A 19,343-nucleotide genomic window follows, 5' to 3' on the forward strand; every position below is an offset into this window, starting at 1 on the left:
AATTAAAGAGGTTATTTTATTCGCATAGGCCTAGTATCATGCCGATGAATTTAGTAACAGTGCCTTAGAATATGGAAGGCGATGAAGTTTAACCTCATCGCTCAAACAACATAGAAACACATTTCAAAAGTACATAGGCCTATAGATATGCCTATTTTCTTGCAGTCATTGAGATGTAACTTCAAATACAAAATTAGATAATGATGAGGATTATCTATGTTTCCCTTTTATGTTACTACGTAGCCTACATAAAGACGAAAGCAGACGACTGGTCCCCTTCATTATTAAATTTACAACCACATTTTGATTTTCCAATGCGACCAATCATTTATTAGCGCATGCGCAGTGCGAGTGTACGCGTAAGCGTTTATAATGCGTCGATAGATCGGAGCGTTAAGCTGACGGAGAGAATATCAGATTCAATATACGCTCATCGTTCAACGAGGACGAACGTTTGTATATCTGTAGGCCTTTCATATTATTGGAACTAATGTGTATATAGTGCACTGCGAGAACAATTTGCACGTGAGACGTTGGCTTTCGTAGCCGATTCTTAATCCAGAACAGTTGCCTAATTTATTTTTTTCTTCAATAATTTCCAACACGGTAAGACTGCTATCATTGTGTTTGTCTAGTTCATGGGTGTATGTACTTCCAAAACATTATTATTGTTAGAAAGACTAATAAACATGCCAGCGCTACTTCGCTTGCGGTCTTCTAGCCATGTGTCAATGATACTATTGTTAAGAATGATCCAGTAATTTAATTTCTTCATGTTTAGCCTTAACTTAATATTTTTATTTTCTGATAAAGAGGTTTCCAGTAGTGTATTTATTTATTTAATACCATATTTCAAGAGGGTGACCGATCCAGCAATTAGAAATAATGAAACAATAATAAAATAGGCCCCTGTCCTCAAACTCGTTTACATGGTATTATTGGGGCCAGAGGGGGGGGGGGCTAACATCGAAACAAAGCAAATTGAAATCCTCATAATTTTGTAGCGTGTACAGAGTAGGCCTATATTACATTATAAATACCGGCCTAGCATATAGTGACAGGCCTACTTTCAGTTTTTTTTTACAGTCTCGTCAGCCTGAAAATGGCTTAAATCATGTTTTCCTCGTTATGGAGTATTCGGAGTTTTAGTTGTTCTAAACCTTTGAATTAGAGCAAACTTGTGTCAATTCATCGGAGTATAGGCTATACTGTATCCATTAAGCCACTTGTGTGTGGTTACAAGTTATTTCAATTTCGTTTTATTTCAATCTGACATCTCTAACCGTCGTGTCATTTTCTCGATTAAATATTTACTTATTTATAGAGTACATAGTACACCTTGAAGAAAATTAATTAAGGAGTTATGTGTGGAAACGAAGATGTGGACCTGACTTCTCGTTTTTGCTAATTACTGGAAAACTGCTGTAAACTCCAGGTGTGGAGACATATTAAAGGGCCTCTGACAAGCTGATGTATAGGCCTAAGCCACGATAAAGTAGATATGAACGAATAACCGCGAGATGTTAATGTGATTACACAAACTACAGCCAATCAGGACAAAATAGCAGTGGATGTTTACACTTTGCATGGCTATGAGGATGAATATTGGCTGAAAGTGAGCTGATGAGCTGCTACTTTAATGAAACGTTTAATGGATGTCTACCGTATACTTAAGCAGTAGTTTAATATTAATGGCTTTTCCGAAATTAATAGCGCACTAAATGTGTTTCATAGTGGCAAGTCACAATATCATTCAAAGACAGCTTACAGTCGTTTTACTCAGAACCTAATAAAGATCATTTATTATGATGATAATTACAATGATGATGAATGTCTTACCATGTGTTATTGATTCATAAATGATGTTTATCTAATAGGCCATTTCTTTCGTCTAATATGCTTGTGTATCATTTCGAATGAATTAGGCCCAATGCCTTCTGAATGGAATATATAAAGCTAAGAATCCATTGGTCCATCTGCAGTTCCGGCTCCGGTTGCGTTTTCGTTTAAAGTGCGTTTTAAGTGATTCCATGCACGTGCGTTTTTAAACGCCTCTTTGCATGGATGCACCACTGCACGGCGAGCTGAAATCAAAACGAATGAATCGCTCCGAGCGATTAAAATAAGCGCATGTTGTTACGGAGACGCAACGCAACCGCAACCGCACTACTAATGGAATCACTCTCGTTTAAAACAGTAGATTTAAACGCACCGCACCGCAAACGGAACCGAAATCGCAACCGGATAGATGGGCTTACGGTAATCAATATGTGGCATGGCGTTCGTCATGGTCTTCTCAGAGTACCTAGTAGGGCTTGTAAAAATACCAAATGAATTGATCAAGTTGGGGCACCTAAAGAGTACGCACCAGGATTGTTTTCATGGAAATAACTTCTAACTTGTTTAAATTTGTTACTAACTAGGCCTGAATGGCGGCCTAAAAGGAGAGGAAAAAAGGTCTGACCGTAGCACATAAACATCTCGTTTGTTATGTTCTTGTTTAGCTAGGGAGTAAAAGCTGTATTAGTGTAAGTCCATGACTCTACAATTGAAGGCAAGTAACCTATTTTATTTTAACCACCAGCAGCCACAGTACAACCCGGCTTAATGGATTTCACCTGCAATTGCTCATTATATTTCATGATTTGTACCCGATAGATTTTTCAAGTCATGAACTATGGCCTACATACAATCGTTGATCCTGATCAAGTCCCGTTTATCTAGTTGAGGTTCACGTGAATATGAATGTTAGTCAGCTTATGAACTTTTTAGGGTTAAAGCATTGCAAAACCATAATAAAAAGACGACAGACTGTCTTGTAAATAGGCCCGGGGTTGTATTGGAGTTTCTGCTTCGATGTCATTACTAACACTGACTGCCTGTTAGCTACGGTACTCTAGTAAGCGACCACTTCAAATCGGCCATTTTCCCCGGACGCGGGTGGAATTTAGGGTCGGAGGTGGTGGTCGTTTATAATATTTCAATGGACCGTTTTCCTTAGTCCTCTCATATTGTTGCGTAAACATAAGTAAAATTGTGTTTGTGTGGGCCAAGCTCGTACTCTTGGTCCTGTTGAAATTGTTCAGTTGATAACTTTTATTGACATTTCAGAAAGGTCCATTTTGTGTACTTTTAATAATTATAGGTAATGTTGACATATCTAAAGACCTAAATACAACTTTTTGCATATTGAATTACTTTATAACGTTTGATATACGGTATTTATTTAACAGTATTTGTTTTGATAAATTATGATTGTTGATTTAGGCCTATGTGATGTATTGTATTTTGAAGGCCCCTTCAGTCAACTTATTAGCTGATAGGGTCACGCTTATGAATTAAAGTTAAAATTATAAAAATAGCATAATGACTTCAAAAAATAAAGACGCACGCAACCGCTGATAGTTTAGGACAGGAATGGTAACATATTTCGAAAGTCTGATGCATGACCACGGTACGGTGACACTCTTGCGCGAGCGCACGACAATTTGTAGGCGAAAGTATACAAAACTCGTAAAGTGTTGCCTGTCTAGTTAGTAAGCCTACTGTGTATTCTAATAACTCTATACTTTAACCTTATCCCCAGACCTCATCTACAATTGAAACACAGCTGTACTCCCACACAAAGCTCTATGTCATTGTCCGTATTTACAAAAGGAGAGGAATACCATTTTTCAAAAGCACAAACAATAACAAATTAAGGTGATAGCCCAAATGCCGTTATTGATATGTTTTGTTCAGTAATGTAACACATTAACAAACATAGTACATTTTGGAAATGACAAGACCATTTAATCGTTAGGTAATAACAAGGTGATCATTCTCGTTAAAAAAATCCCGTTCTCTTCTTGTTATTGAGGTGGATTAATTTTCTTGATCAATATTTTCATTTGGATTGATGGGTACATGCCTTCTATGCCCATTTCTTAAAGGACTTATGTCGCGATAAGTATAATTGATTTCGCAGTACATTTTCTTTTGCTAAAGATAATACAATAGATAACACGAAACACATCTAGTGTTGTATTTGCAAAAGAAAGTAAGCCCCGAGAGAGCATATTTTTAGTCAAAATCAATAGGCCCAACTTCCCCCAGTTTATCATTCTATAACCGTCGGCGCATCGTGACATAATTATGAGAGAAGTTCACAAAACTATAGACCTAGTACTGTCTTGAGCATGGGTGATGAAGACACTGGGTCTAAATAAAACTAAAATAAGGTCAAGTTACTCTTTTTTGTATGTACTAATGCTCTTCATGCGAATAACACAGGTATAGATATGCGATTCTGTATGTCTTATGACCACCTATGTGTGGGGTGGGGATGTAGGCCTAGGTGGTAAAATATATATATAAAAGAATATCCTTCCCTTTAATAAAATACTTAACGAATGGAAACACTATTTTCGTATTTATTGCATTACCATTGTAATAACCTAGAAACAAAGTCATAATGGTAGTAAATATAGTAAGTAAATCAGTAGAGCCATGCACTAATGTATGATTAGTGCACGGTTTAGGGCGAAATAATAAAGTTGATGGAAGGATGACTTTACGAATTGACAAACAGTCAATAGTTAATTAATGTAACAATTGAATTTATTTCATTTATGTAAATTTTTATAAAAAAAAAATTCAGCCTGAAATTTAAAATGAAATTCATAAGGCATAAGTCATAGAAAAGTATATGAACTCGAGTTATTTTAACTTTTATCAACATGATAAATTAATCATTTTGAAGAATCACTAAAGTAGAATGTAGGCCTACCGTACTATGACATAATTTTTTGCTTTTTTGGTGTAAAAATATACCGTAATCGAACATCTGTATATTTTTATATGAAAAAAGGAATGAGTTTAATCACAAGATCAAAACAAATTCATTGCGGTAATTGTTATTGATTTTATATTTGATAGAATGTTTTTATTGAAAGCAAACAAACACAGATGTAAAGCTTGTCAAGTTATCCGTTTGCAACTAGAATGCAAAGTATTCGAGAAGGTAATTTATTATACGATTAATAATTTCCTTGAGTTATTAAACGTTGATTTTCTGAGGGATAATGTGAAGGGGTAATAGACGCTGGTAATATCCATCACAACCTTATGATAGCCTAAGATAAATAACTCGCTGAGATTTTAGTAAGTACTTTCTGAAAACAAACGTTGTCAATTGGGTCATCTATTACCGACAATAATGAGTGAACACAGGCTCCCCGTTCCCAGTTTTCTTAACTAAATAAGTGGGATGGTGAGAAAATTCCGTGGTATCCGGAAGGCTCTCAGAACAAATAGCACAAAAATTCTGCTGATGATACATTTTACGAAGTGCTAATGGTGAGAGAAATGGAAGTGAAACAATAATAAGATTACGATTAAACGGGAATGAATATTTTCTTTATCAGACTGCCCAAGAAAGTGTTAGCCTGGAGGGCTTTCATCAAAATTAGATTTTAAGGTTTTTCTTAATTTCTGGAGTCCAAGAGGAGGAACACAGGTGATTAGATATTGTAAAAAATGACGATTGTTTTAAGGAAAATTATTTAAAAATGAATAATAAAAATATTGTAACTGTGATACGAAGCCAATTAAGTTTAGATGTGAGTGGAGTAAAAAAAAAATGTATGTAAATTATTTTTAAGCAATCATGAACCTTAGGAGAAAAAAACATTTTACAATTTACACATGATGCCAAATTCTGGATAATAAATTGCAGGATAACGCTCAATCAGCTGGGCAATTATTTTAAGTAATTTGATTAATATCTTTGGTTGATTAATGTTCAAAAATAATAATGAAATATCGAAAATGTCATATATAATAATAGCTGGAAATACTAGGCATCTAATTGCTTTCGCTATCTATCATCTACAATACTCCATTACTGGTGATCCGCGTACTTCCATCAAATCAATCATCGACTGAGTTACATGTTGCAATATTTGTTCAAAGAAACGAATAGCCATAATAATCACTCCATTCTAAAATTAAATTGCTGTATCAGTAGTTCATTTATTTTAAATAATGGGGATTTTTTTTGGTAATTTTGCATAACCGATAACAAATGTCACACTTTGGGAGAGGTTCGCGCATGCAGTGATTGGAATTATGATTGCTTCAGTTTTACGGCGAATTAATTTTGGTAGTAACAGTAAATTAGTTGCAATTAGGTTAACCGTGTTAGTATCATGTTTCGTTATGTTTAAGGTAATATCCGTCTTTCTTCTTTTAGGCAAAGTGGACGATTCTCGTAAAACACAGATACACTGTGACAAATATGAATTAGGATCAACTCAAAGATTCTAAATTTGATGACGTAAGCCTGGATTTCATAAAATTGCTACACGCTGTCGCCGATTTAACCGACCAATTGGCGATGCTAATTGATCGGTGGAATCGGGGACGCAGTGTAACGATTGCCGTGAAAATCACTATATGATCGGTGTAGCGCTTTTATGGAAACTTAAGCTGCATTCATACCGGATCTGAAGTATCAGTGTGTAATAATTATATTATTGTTGTTTTCGTAAGGTTTCAAAGCCTCCATATTGTAAAGTAGATTGCACATTGGAAGCAATGTGGCCATTATGTAAGTTAATTCAATTGATCCCAGAGATTCACAGAGTTACAATCTTGATCTTTCGTGAATATGTATAATGCTATAGATAACTAGCAAAAATAATTCAGTTGTATGCCCATATGTTTTGTTTTTTTCATAACAAATTACAAATTACAAAGGTATCAAAAGAAGCGGTGGCTTGTCAGTTTGAACACCAAACATACAAAACATACACACACAGAATGCAAAGAAAACACATCAACATTTTAAGTTTTATATTTGGGATCGCCCACAAAAATTACCGGCACCTCCCGGAACTGGAAATGCCTTAGTGATCATCACGTCATAGTAATAATACCATGCTCCTCAGACACCAAGACATCTCCGACAGTGTACTTGCCCGGAAAGTGCCAGCGATCATGGACGACTCTCAAGAAAATGAAAAAAAAATTTTTAAAGATAAATTAAATAATGCTATTCACTACCTTGATTAAAAGCATTATCGGTGTGATAAGTGGTGGTTAAATAACGTATTCACAGCGGTAGCGCCAGGATTTGCCCGATGGAGAGTCCGAGGTCTCCGACGTGAGGAGGGGGACAATGTCTCCTACAAGAGCAAAGTGGGCGTGGTCGGGCGCCTCTCAACTTATTTCGAAAGTGGTCCAGTGGGCGAAACCCCTGAAAATTCTGGGAAAAAAAATCGATTTTAGAGTCAACTAATACTGAATATATTTTTTCCCCAGATGAATTGTGGTTTTTCTCCCCGACGGGGGCACAATTTAGGGGTTTCAAAATCTTATTTAATCGATTTTAGAGTCAACTAATACTGAATATATTTCCCCCCACGAATTGTGGTTTTTCTCCCAGACGGAGGGGGGGGGGGCAGATTTCCTCACCAACTGGCGCCACCCCTGATTTATCATTATTATTATAATAATCAAGTGCCATCATATTATTTGAATTGGACAATAATGTTGCTACACTTAAACGATTGCCACTCACTGCACACTCTATCAATGAGAAAATATAAATTAGAGCCAATCATGAATAATAGGCCTAGATCCAAACCATCGACAGGATATAATAAACAACACAAATTTGAAAGCAAGATTTAATCAACATGTTTCTGCTGTATCACACAGCCATCTTCAGTAAGTAAACTAAAAGAACTAAAAATTTAACAAATACGCCACGTCAGCTTATATAGCGCCAGTAAGTACACGTATGCTTATGCTTACAATTGCATATCCTGTCGATCGTTTGGATCTACTAATACAACAGTTATGTTAGTAAAGATAAATGTAGAGGACTGGGAAAAAAATGCAGAAAAGCTGAAGCTGATCTCAATTTATTGAATATGTATAAGACTAAAAGTGAATTTTTTACTTAAAAAAGAGCGAAATTGACTAAACTCAGTAGGCAAAATTTTGGAGCTAAATTCATTTTCTCTTCACTGAAGTGAGCACTGTGGCACTCTTTCAGCTTCTTTCCCTTTTTATTCAACGCAAGAAGACAAACGCAAACAAATTGCGGCTGTTAAACCCATTCTTTTAGTATAGAAAAGTTTAGCTGCGTTGTTACTTGCGTACTTTGTGCTGCTTCAGCTAACGTTTACGTATGTTTGCGTTACTATAATACGCCTCTATTTTCAAGTGGTTCTCACTAAATGCCAACTGTACTGTACATGCGTAGGCGTAGCATTTGAAGCGCTTGTGTCAAAACGCGTTTAAATATTGTTCATTTGAGCGATGCAACGCAATGCATGGATCCGGCACTATATTGATCGCAATGACGAGGAGCACGTTTCAAAAGGAGTAGAGGGGCAGTGTTAGGATTATACAGTATTCGAAAAAAAAAATCTAGTCATATAATACAATCCATGAGAGAACCGCTTTAACCGTGATATACAGTAGACTATGACTTCATCGATGAGCTGCTATCTGTTAAGTACTACTCAATCCAACCTGACCATTAAAATTGCTACTTGAGTCTATTGTTATTTGTATATTTCAAATCAAGGGCTCATTTCATAAATGGCTATGATTTAATTTGAATTTCCTGTTTAAATAGTGAAGGTTGCAGAAGCACTAACCTATCTTGAGGAGCTGTGGATGATAATATTGATGATGATAATAATAATAATAATAATAATAATAATATTTATCATAATAATAATTATAATAATCATAATAGTAACAACATTAGAAAAATAGGCCCAATGATAGCATAATAACCCATTTATTATATATTTTTTAAGTTATATTATTTATAATAGATCTCATGGAAGAACAGCACTGTAATCACTCAGTGCGGTCGGTTCTGAATTGTTTTTTTTTTTTTAATTAATCACCAAAAGGCCTATGTTCATTTATTTTATATTATAATAATGAAAATGGAACACCGTCCCCATTTGTGTTCATTTCAGCTCAACTCCATGTCTTGGAGTAAAATGATTAGGTCCTCAGCAACAAATAAATGAAAAAGTGTCTCGAGGACAAAATGTATTATTTAGTGTATTATGATTTTTTGTAGCATAGAATTGCTAATGACTAATAACAAAAATAATTAATACAAATATTATGTATTATTTAAAATAGTAGTTACTGTCGTAAACCTACCAATTTACATGTTTGACGTTGTTATACTTTGATTCTAGGACACTTTATTTCCAATAAATGATTTACAATCTGACGTTATTTCGGAGAAGATAGCATAATGGTAATATTGCCATAAAAATATTGTAAAAATAAAAATCTGGTTTTCATAGCCAAGCACTCAAGACAATAATAACTAGTCCCATGATAAGCACAAATTATTCATCTTTGCTTCATACGTCTTTAATCACTTAATTTTACATTGCCTGCGCGTCTAATGGGAGAACATTTAGACCGTGATATAATATTGATAACGCTTTCCTTTATTAAAAGGAATACGAAAAATTCATCGTTAGCATGAGACATGCGCACAACACATTATATAACTTAACACCAGTCCAAAGAGACCTACATATAATTGTGCATCATCATATCTCCTGGACGTACATTCCGATGGTGATTTTATAATAATGATATGACACACACATACGCATATGCGGGAATGTGGAGGTTTGGCGGCCACATGGGGCGTTGTCATCAACTTTAGCTATTAATTTTCAAAATGTTACAAGCTTAGGCATACAGTAGGCCTATTTCTAATATCTGAGAAGTTTACATAGCGAATTTCGTCTACAAATGGGAGCGGCTTGGCGCAGCGGTTACGATTCTGCTTCTCAACATTGAGGTTGGAGGTTCAATCCTTCGCTGTGAATTTTGCTTGTATCCTTAAGCAAGGCACTTTACCTACGGTTGACACTCCCCACCCAGCGGTACAAGTGGGTACCTGGTAGTTCCAAACACAAAATGCGCTGATTACATCTGCAACATTATGGAATTCTTCCCGGGGACCTGAGTATGTGTTCCATATGTGCTTTATCCAATGACTGGGGAAATAATATTAAGCGCATAGAGGTCTCATTATGCGCTCTAGGCTATAAGTTGACCATTTACAATAATTACTTTATATCTCTTTTATATAAATATTTATTACCGTAATATTATCAATAATGTAATTATTTTTTTTAAATATACCTTTATATACATTGAGATGCTCTCTCGTGACATGTGATAATTTACTTCGGGTCCGTATTCATCCTTTTATGCTTGTTAAAATTAAACATCCATATTTTTGTGTGTAATGTGATGCTTTACATTTTCCCTCAGACGAGTGTATTTTACATCTTATTGTGTGAACTGAATTTTCTCTTCTCCACTGACCCTTTAAATCTTGACAACAACAACAACAAAAAACAGTGAAAAAGAAGATTTTAGCCTGACCGTGCCATTTTCAGCCATATTTAGAGGTGCCATATATATTTATCTTTATAAGAACCCTTTGTATAATTAGTAATTGAATAACACTTGCCTGAAACACTTTGGTTGAAAAATAACAATTCACCTTTAATATAAACTGGAAGGTTACCGGAATGTAATAAAACATTAATAAAAAAAAAACAATCAATAAAATAAAATAATTTATATAGAATTTCTTGACTAAAAATCGTAAACATTTTTATTACCTGACATTTATATTCATTATTTCCGTTAATCTCCCGCTTCCTTGTTTTGATAACACGTATGAAATAAAGTTCGATAGTAAGTAATATAAAAACATTCATAGACTTCGATTTTTATTAGGCTAGGCCTACGAGCCATTTATATTCGTCACGCTTCCTTGATTACAAAAGTTTCGACAAAACAGTCTTATGTGCTTATTGTGAAAACAGTTTAGACCTTAAAAGGTAAGAGGTTTTCACATGACATAAGAGGCTATACAATAACGATGCCTAGAAAAATCATCACTAGGCAACGTGAAATCCCCAAGTCAAATAAAAAGGAATACAGGACGACAAGGAACACGCAGTATAGAGAGAAGAACACGGGGTAGGAGTTGAAAGTAATTTCCCAGGTGGAGACGCGGATTTTGATAGCATGCACCACCAGGTGCAACGGAGCTTATGTCTACAAGACGTGAACTTTTTTGTGACATTTATTTTACTCACTTTTTATCACCACCATCATTCGTTTATATCATATTATGTATTTTCTTGATTACAGAGATCTCAACGATAATCTCTGACGACGACCTAGTGCTTACATTACTTTGCTCAAATAACAACCAAGTTGGTTATGATTATGTTGCAGACGTCATTCATTCATTAATTTATCAATAGGTGCTGGTACTTCTTGTATAGGCCTATTGCTGTTAAATTCCCACATAACAACTGCAGTGTAAACGTTCGTAAACACCAGTGTATTTTTTTGGACATGCGCGTATTCCTAACCTGTTCTGATAGGTCAGTCATTTGATTGACTTTCTGGAAAGGTTCATTTATCTTCTGTGATACTGGATATTGCCTTCATCTTCAGTGTATCCACTGTCAAATGAACAATTACTACAGTATTATCTAGACACATGTCCAGATAAATGCCTGGGTTAAATATACAAGAGATGACGGATGATAACGTCTGTCTTCCTGGATGAAATCGATACAGACTAAAATTGACAGGCATTGAGTAAGCGATTAACAATATATGTCGATATCAAAATTGTGGGTAATGTGAATGTCAATCATGCGTTAAAATCATAACAGATGACATTAGTCTAGAAGTTTTGTTCACATTTTATTTTCGAATTCCTTCCGATGGTAGATATTCTTAGTTCTGATATTGAAATCGATATTTAATGATGGGTACACGACCGGCTGTTAAGAGTGTGATATATATTTATTGTGTAGGCCTATGAATTTGAACAATTGTGTTTTTTAACTGTTTGACTTGAAAAGGACATTTTGCAAGTATATTAACATGTCTATCTTACTTATAAGAGATACCGACTGATTTAATAATAATAATAATAATAATAATAATAATAATAACAATAATAAAAATAAAAATAATAATAATAATAATAATAATAATAATAATAATAATAATCTATATATTAATTCTGCTAATCGCCACCGCGTAACTTCCCCTACTATATCTCCTCTGAAACCACTAACAGGAACGTGCACATATCTCATACACTGGGGCTTTTATATGTCACGACCACATTGCGCTACTTTTTAAGGCTGGATATTTAATAACAACGAAAAAACAGCCAAAAACCACCTAAAATCAGTACCTGTTTCGCCATGTTTCGCAAGTTGCTTACGTCACGTAAATACAATTAATCACATCTATATCTGTACTGCAATGCTTTATGGTCTAAAAATTATCGAGTCAGGCCGTAAAAGAACCGGTCTATGTTTCGCAGTTTCATTACGTCACTGCCCAGTACTTCTAACGTTCGTCAACAGAATGGGTGACAAGCATGTTTCCGTACCTCTTCGTTCGGAGTACCCATTGCATTATACTAGATATATTGTAGTTTTATGGGACAAAACATCAGCAGTAAATTGCAAGTTTCAGAAGTCGATCAGGTAAAATTAAAGATAAAACTGGGCACAAGTCATGATATAACCTCGGTCTAACCATACCGGCTAGCCCTACACAGGCCTACAGGCACAGCCCTAGGCGCGGTCTGGCCTAGCCTAGCCTATGATGTCGATCAGAGATAGGCCTAGACCTAGGGGCCTAGACTCAGGTGTAGTTAGCATACCTAGGGCCTATCCTATCTCTCGAATCCGGTTTGATTTGGATAGTGCATTAAGATAGATAGGGTCAAGCCAGCTCCACCAATCAATACCTTGAATTTACGTAAGCACGTCGGGACAATGTTTACGGGTTCTTTTGAATGCTAGTAGTTCAGATAAGCCTTACATGCATCCACCTTGATTCAAGACAAACACTTCTATCATGCCCGACTAGGCTAGGCCTACTGTATATTGCTGTATTTTCGCTTACAAGAGGGAGCCCAAAGCAACAGGGCAAAATCCAGTAGGGGAGAGGAAGGACTCCCGCTCCGTTTTGCCACAATTTTTTTTTTAAATTTCAATGCAATATATGTGCTATTCGCTTATTCGCTTATTCAATTATATTGAAACTGTTTTGTGCGCCACCCCCCCCCCCCTTTGAAACATTCTGGATCCACCCTTGAACACACTGCACAATAATTCCTCTACAGTGTGTAGCAAAGACACTCAAAACATTAACTACAAACACGTCCTTCTGAAAAATAATGATATATAGTAACCATCCACAACGATTGCCTCCTCAACTTCCCCATTCAACAATGTACAAGATCGCAACCTTTTCCCACTCATTGAACACCGTGCGGAGCACGGGTATATGCTAGTACTGTAGTAGTAGTAGTAGTAGTAGTAGTAGTAGTAATAATAATAATAATAATAATAATGATAATGATAATGATAATGATAATGATAATGATAATGATAAATAAATAAATATATTGGACAATGTGTATAGCGCCTGTTAGAAAAATAATATTTGTCACTGGCGCTTAAAGATACGAATTATTGGTTAAAGAGATACGTTTTAATGAGAGTCTTGAATGCATCAGTATCTGAAGTTAATCGAAGTTTAGTTGGAAGAGAGTTTCCTAATTTTGCTTATTTTGTGACATATTTCTCAAGACACACATTTGAAACTAATTCTCAAAGTCACAAATCCGGGCAACAATTTGTTTTTCGGTTTCTTTTCGGACGCTTATTTTAATTATTTGTATCCTAGATATCGTTGATTTTTTAGACTTGATGTAATGTTTCGCATAAGTGTTGTTGTCGCAGCTCCTCTTCATGGTCATGTAATGTGACTGTTCTGTTCAACGATCACATAGCCTCAGAAAACGCAAAATAGCTGGGATGTTGATGCCTAATCTAGTGTAATTATATTGGGCTTGTTGATGGGGATTTTCAATGCTCTCTCTCATTCATGTTTATTCTAATATTTTTTCTGCCTCATATATTGTATATCATATCATATCGTTTGTAAACGTGTATGACATTTATATCTTGTAGGTAAAATGTCACCCTGCGCCTCAGATGATTGAAAATGATTTTTTTCTAATTAAGATTCATCAAACAAACTGTTTTTATTATTAGCAAAATCGATAAGGTTAAACGGTTAATTTCAAACTCTTCCACCATTTTAGCTAATGGCATGAATTTACAGTCAGCTAAAGTTTCGATTTTTTTTGCTGTATTTGACTACTGTAGTAAATAAATCTTGATTCACCACAGACAATTAAATGCCATTTTATTTGATATGTTGCTAAACATTTTTAATAAAGGCGTTGTATTTAGCAATCTGTAATGTTGGCTACATTATGTAAGTTTATTATACCAAAAATGATAGGTCTGTAAAGCAATGATATTGGACTTTCCTAAGCTACGCTGTAATAATAATAATTTGAACAAGTATTAAGCGATGGTTTCAGTGCTTGCTATACGAGAAATAGATAATTGATAAAGGTGAGTTTTGGAAGCAGTTGCGAACTTCAAGAGGTAGCCCGTTCAAAGGGGATGGTGCAGCGACATGAAAGCCTTGTGAGAGGTGGAATTGGCCAGATATGTCTCTGGCACTTCGAGTATAAACTGATCGGAAGATGAACGAAGACGACAAATATGGTGATAAATAGAAATTCTCTCGGGAGATAAGACGGTGCTAAATCATGGAAACAAGTTATTGAGAAGAATTAGGTCTTTATAGGCCTATACAGCAATATTATATACTTAATATCGATTTTAATATTGAGTAGGCACTATCATGATTGTAAAACTTCGATTGTTAAAATTATAGAAAGACTTAATACAGATGCTTTAAACGATCACACATGACAGCACTCTAGGCCATAGACCTACCTTATGAGAAGAAAGGACAGTTACATAGCCTGTGTCATCAAACTTCTAGAAAGGATATCACAAACTACGGCTTAAAATGACTAGTCGATTTCGTTTAAAAGCATCTATTGATCATTTCCTAGGGGAAGAACGTATTTAAAATATGTAGGTTCTGTAAAAAATATTCTATAGGCCTCAAGCGTATTGACCCTTTAAGATTATTTGCATTATGGTAACGAAGTAAATAACACCGCAATAACTGGTGTTCGACTGAAGGTCCATATAATGTATCTCAAGGAGCTATCCTTAGTTCATGTAGTTAAAATTAACAGATTATTACTCCTTAATGTTACTATGTACATGTGTTATAAAATGTTTTCACTAGAGGAATTGGAAAACATTGCGATATGCCTATAAATTGACGATAAATAGTTCCCCTTTGTGTGTTACTTCAGTAGGCATACCGTACTGATTGTGAAATTAATACGGTAGTCGTTGGTGTGGATGGAGGGGGATGAGTAGGTTTTTATAGTGGCGAATTTAGGATTTAAAAAAACGGAAAGGCGCTTTGTTCTAAGAACTTTGCCTAGGGCTATGGGCTGTTAGGACCGCATGAGAGCCCATTATGTTTTGCAGGGTGTAGCTCCAAGGGATACTGGTTTCTGTTAAATTTTAAAAGAATATGTTTCCTATGATAATTCAGAACATCTTCTTATAATTATATCTAAATGTATATTTAGTAGTCCGTTGATAATGAAGAAGTTACTAAAACCAAACAAAAACGTATTACTACTTGTTACTGCTTTTCAAAACAGTAAGTACAACTAATGAATCATGTCTATAATAATAAATTGCAAGGGACTGAAAAAAAATCCTCGGATAGATAGTCTTATTTCAGGTGTTTGATACTCTTAATTACACATGAAGCTATCACCATAAAACTCGCAGTTTCAACACATATGCATTAAAAAAAGTAGAATAAAATATATTCATCAGTTTCGTTATTAAGTTTCATTATCACTTAAGCGAAATATAAGTCGACAGCGAAGTGTAAAAACAATCCGCCTTGGTCGTTGTTATTAATATTATCTACCTATTATTAAATAGATTATTTCTTAAGGGAATTAATGGATTCTCCGATGGTATCTTTTATCGCATTGCAACGCTTTGGAAAAACTCACTGCCAGTTCGAACTTCGAGCTTTGCCTGTCCACGTCGGAAACTTTTAAAGCAATGTGGTTGTGTTCTCTTCTCGTAAATATTTACTTTGCTTATACATTTCAATACATTTTATTTTGTAATTTACACTGCATATTATAACATTAGCATTGTGTTGGGTGATTCTTATGAAAAATATATTTTAAAAATGGATGGCATATTGGTGTCTCCGGATCGTCCCCGTGTCGGCCACTTCTATGTATGATTTGGAATCAAACTTCAGCACCACAAAACAGGTCGTATCGCCTTAGTAATAGGTTAGTATTTGTAAAATACAGACGAAATAAATCATAAGGCATATTTCTTGTGAAGTATTATTGTTCTTCTGTACATTCTTAAATGTAAGTTATGATCAGTCACGTTTTAATTTGAGAAAGCTTGGTGTATGGAGCGTCATCTATAGTAAGAGCGTTTGCATTGTTGAGTCACTTAATATATAATGATAAGCCGGTTTAATGTAAACAGAAAGGGACAAAATTAATTGGTAACGATGGATATCTAGAATCTTAATCTTTCCTCGAAAATTTAATCATTCCTAGATTAACACAAACGATTTAAAAAGAGTTTCAAGTAAATGTTTCAATGAATAGATTATCTTTAAAAATCTCTTATTAACTTCGATTACATTCGATATAAAATTATTGACTGACGAACTTTATACTGAGGTATCTGTAGTTCTAACAAGTTAATGTACATTAGGAGGTTACGACGATTATCCTTAATCTGTGTGTTTTGAATTTGACCAGGCCTATCTTCAAATTAGTAGATATGTAGGCTTACAACATAGTAGAAAATGTTGGCAAATGCGATGTCACAAGTACAGTACCGGTACTGTACCTCCTACACAGTAAGCAACGAACCACATAATTCCTTTTTTAACCATTATATAGATGACCCTTCCAGCGTATCCTAGAAAGTCGGCTGATATTCAGTGGGGCCCTCTTAAATTAATGAAATAAATGGGATGCTTTTGTCAACGAAGTCTCTTTATGATAATTGTCTCCATCTTATGAATGTTGAAAAACGGACCCGATACCAGCAATATCGCATTTCTTTTAAAGCTCATTCAGGTAATTCTCCTGAATATCTTACCGTAGATCTGTAGATTTTCGGGACTTTATATTCGTTCCATGACAACCAGAGCAGCGGCACACTTTGACTTGAAGGTTCTAAGACTTAAATTATAATCTACTACAGATGTTACTTGGATTATTTTGCCCCAAGTTTAAACTAATTTACCACTGAGTTTAGCCAGTGCACATCTTTTGCATAAAAAACAAACATACAGTAGAAACCTGTTAAGTAATGTTATGGCGAAATTAATTTAGAATCTTACTCTTATGTGTGTGTGGTTTGGGAAATATCTACTGTACAGCGTGGAGCAGATGATTGTGGTAACGGTGGTAATGACTACAGTAGTTTCAGGTGGCAAGCATCTACACTTATCCATTAATAGGGTAATTGCTACAACAGCATCTCCATGCGCCGGTATGAAATACAAAGGTATTTTGATTTGTATATTTCATTTGATCTGTATCAGTAATTTGCGACAACCTTATCAAAATGTCAAGGTAAAGATCAAATGAAGATATGTTTCATTGACTTCTTTTTTAGCTTCTTTTCAAGAGGGGCTCCTTTTCAAGAGATCCTTCTTTTCAGGGTTATTGTTTCCAAATTAATGAGGGGCATTCCTTTAATTATGAATGTATAAAGAGATGCGATCAAGGTACCAATCGGAAGACAATAAAATCAAAATTGATACTGATAGGCTATCATAATTATTAGAGAGAGCATCAGTCTGCATCACGAATTGAAATTAAACTTTTAGGGTTCATTTCTGTTTCTTTTACATTCACTTGCAATAATCACGATATCGAAAAGAAGCCCATACTTCATATCTTGAAAAGAAGTACAGATGGGCTTCAATTCCAGATTATTTTTGCAAACTAGAGAGGGGTGGGGAAATTTTTTCGAGTTTGTTCTTTCTATTGGGCTTTTGTGAGGTAGTACTGTATTATAGCTATTCTTTTGTCCATTATTCAACCATTATGTATTTATTAGATTATCACGTGCCCAATATAATTATAGTACCTGAACCTTGATTTTGATGTTCAGTATGGTCCACTTTGAAGAGAACAGGGCTCTTGAAACATGCTTTGAATACATTTTTCATATTCCCGAAATTTCAAATGTTCAAATTCATGTTGATTGATATTTATATATATAATACTATGTCTAGACTAGAAAGATCGTCATTGCCTTAAAAAAAAAACTTCGATAATAAACAATAGGCCTAACAAGTGTTTACATACCTCATCGCTAGCCGGCATGCATTATGGGCTAGCTAGCAGCTAGCCAACTCAAGGAGGTATAAAAATAAGACTACTACACACCTATGTTGGCAATCAGAGATTGCAAACAAAGCCATCATAAAATGCATGTTAGACGTGCCACATTTCTAGTAACAATCATTACCTCAGTAAAACAAATGAAAGAGTGCTTAACGTAGCACTGGTGATGCATTTATCATTGTGAAGATAGCCCTTGGCTATCAGACTACATTTTTTTTTATATAAGAACCAGTGAAAGTTTGACTAGACTCAGTGGCTCAAAATGTTCTTATTTTGATCTTATTTTTAACACACTTTTCAAACTTAGAAAATATTTATTGTACAGGCTCAGCATATTAGCCTGCTGTACTTTATTATAGAGGGTATTTACATAGTTACACCTACTACATCAATAAGGTACAGATAACATTTGTTGGTTTTTCGGGGTTTTTTTTTCAAATAAAAATCTCATTTGACATTTCATCTCGGCCTCAATTTTTTCTTATTTTGTTTTTAATTTAAAGAAATTTCAGCATCAGTGTTCTTATAAAATGTTTTCTAATAAAAAGTATATTATATATAATTAATAATAAAATTTAAAGAAATATAAAATTAAGAACGTTCACTGTAGAACTGAGCACTGACAAAAGTTTTTTTCTCATTAGCTACATTAAATAATTGGAATAGTCACCATATCACATTGTTAATACCTCTTCCATAAACAAGTTTAAAAGCCACCTTGAAACACACTGGCAAAACAACAGCCTGAAGTACGAACCCTACCAAAGTGGATCATAGAGGGACTAACAAACCTTAACAGGTTTCCACTGCAAAGGTCTAAAAAACGAGATCTCTGAAAAAATACGTACACATGATATATATATATATATATATATAT

General features: G+C 34.8%; 1 protein-coding gene across 2 annotated transcripts in view; it reads left to right on the top strand.

The window, feature by feature from the left end:
• Positions 1-412: 412 nt before the first annotated feature.
• The window catches only part of LOC117124367, a 48,017-nt gene continuing 29,086 nt past the window's right edge, over positions 413-19,343 (top strand). Inside the window, exon 1 of one of the 2 annotated variants that reach the window (XM_033270591.1) lies at positions 413-606. Coding sequence is in view for 1 of the 2 variants with exons in the window: in XM_033270590.1 (XP_033126481.1) it covers positions 12,531-12,578 (48 nt within the window). In the remaining variant the exon portion in view is untranslated. Of the gene's footprint in view, positions 607-12,452; positions 12,579-19,343 lie in introns of those variants that run through there. The other variant, XM_033270590.1, reaches the window with a different exon arrangement.

This window comes from Anneissia japonica, unplaced genomic scaffold (assembly GCF_011630105.1).
Source record: "Anneissia japonica isolate Jap-2015-1 unplaced genomic scaffold, ASM1163010v1 scaffold750_len1593409_cov174, whole genome shotgun sequence".
Lineage (NCBI taxonomy): Eukaryota > Metazoa > Echinodermata > Crinoidea > Comatulida > Comatulidae > Anneissia > Anneissia japonica.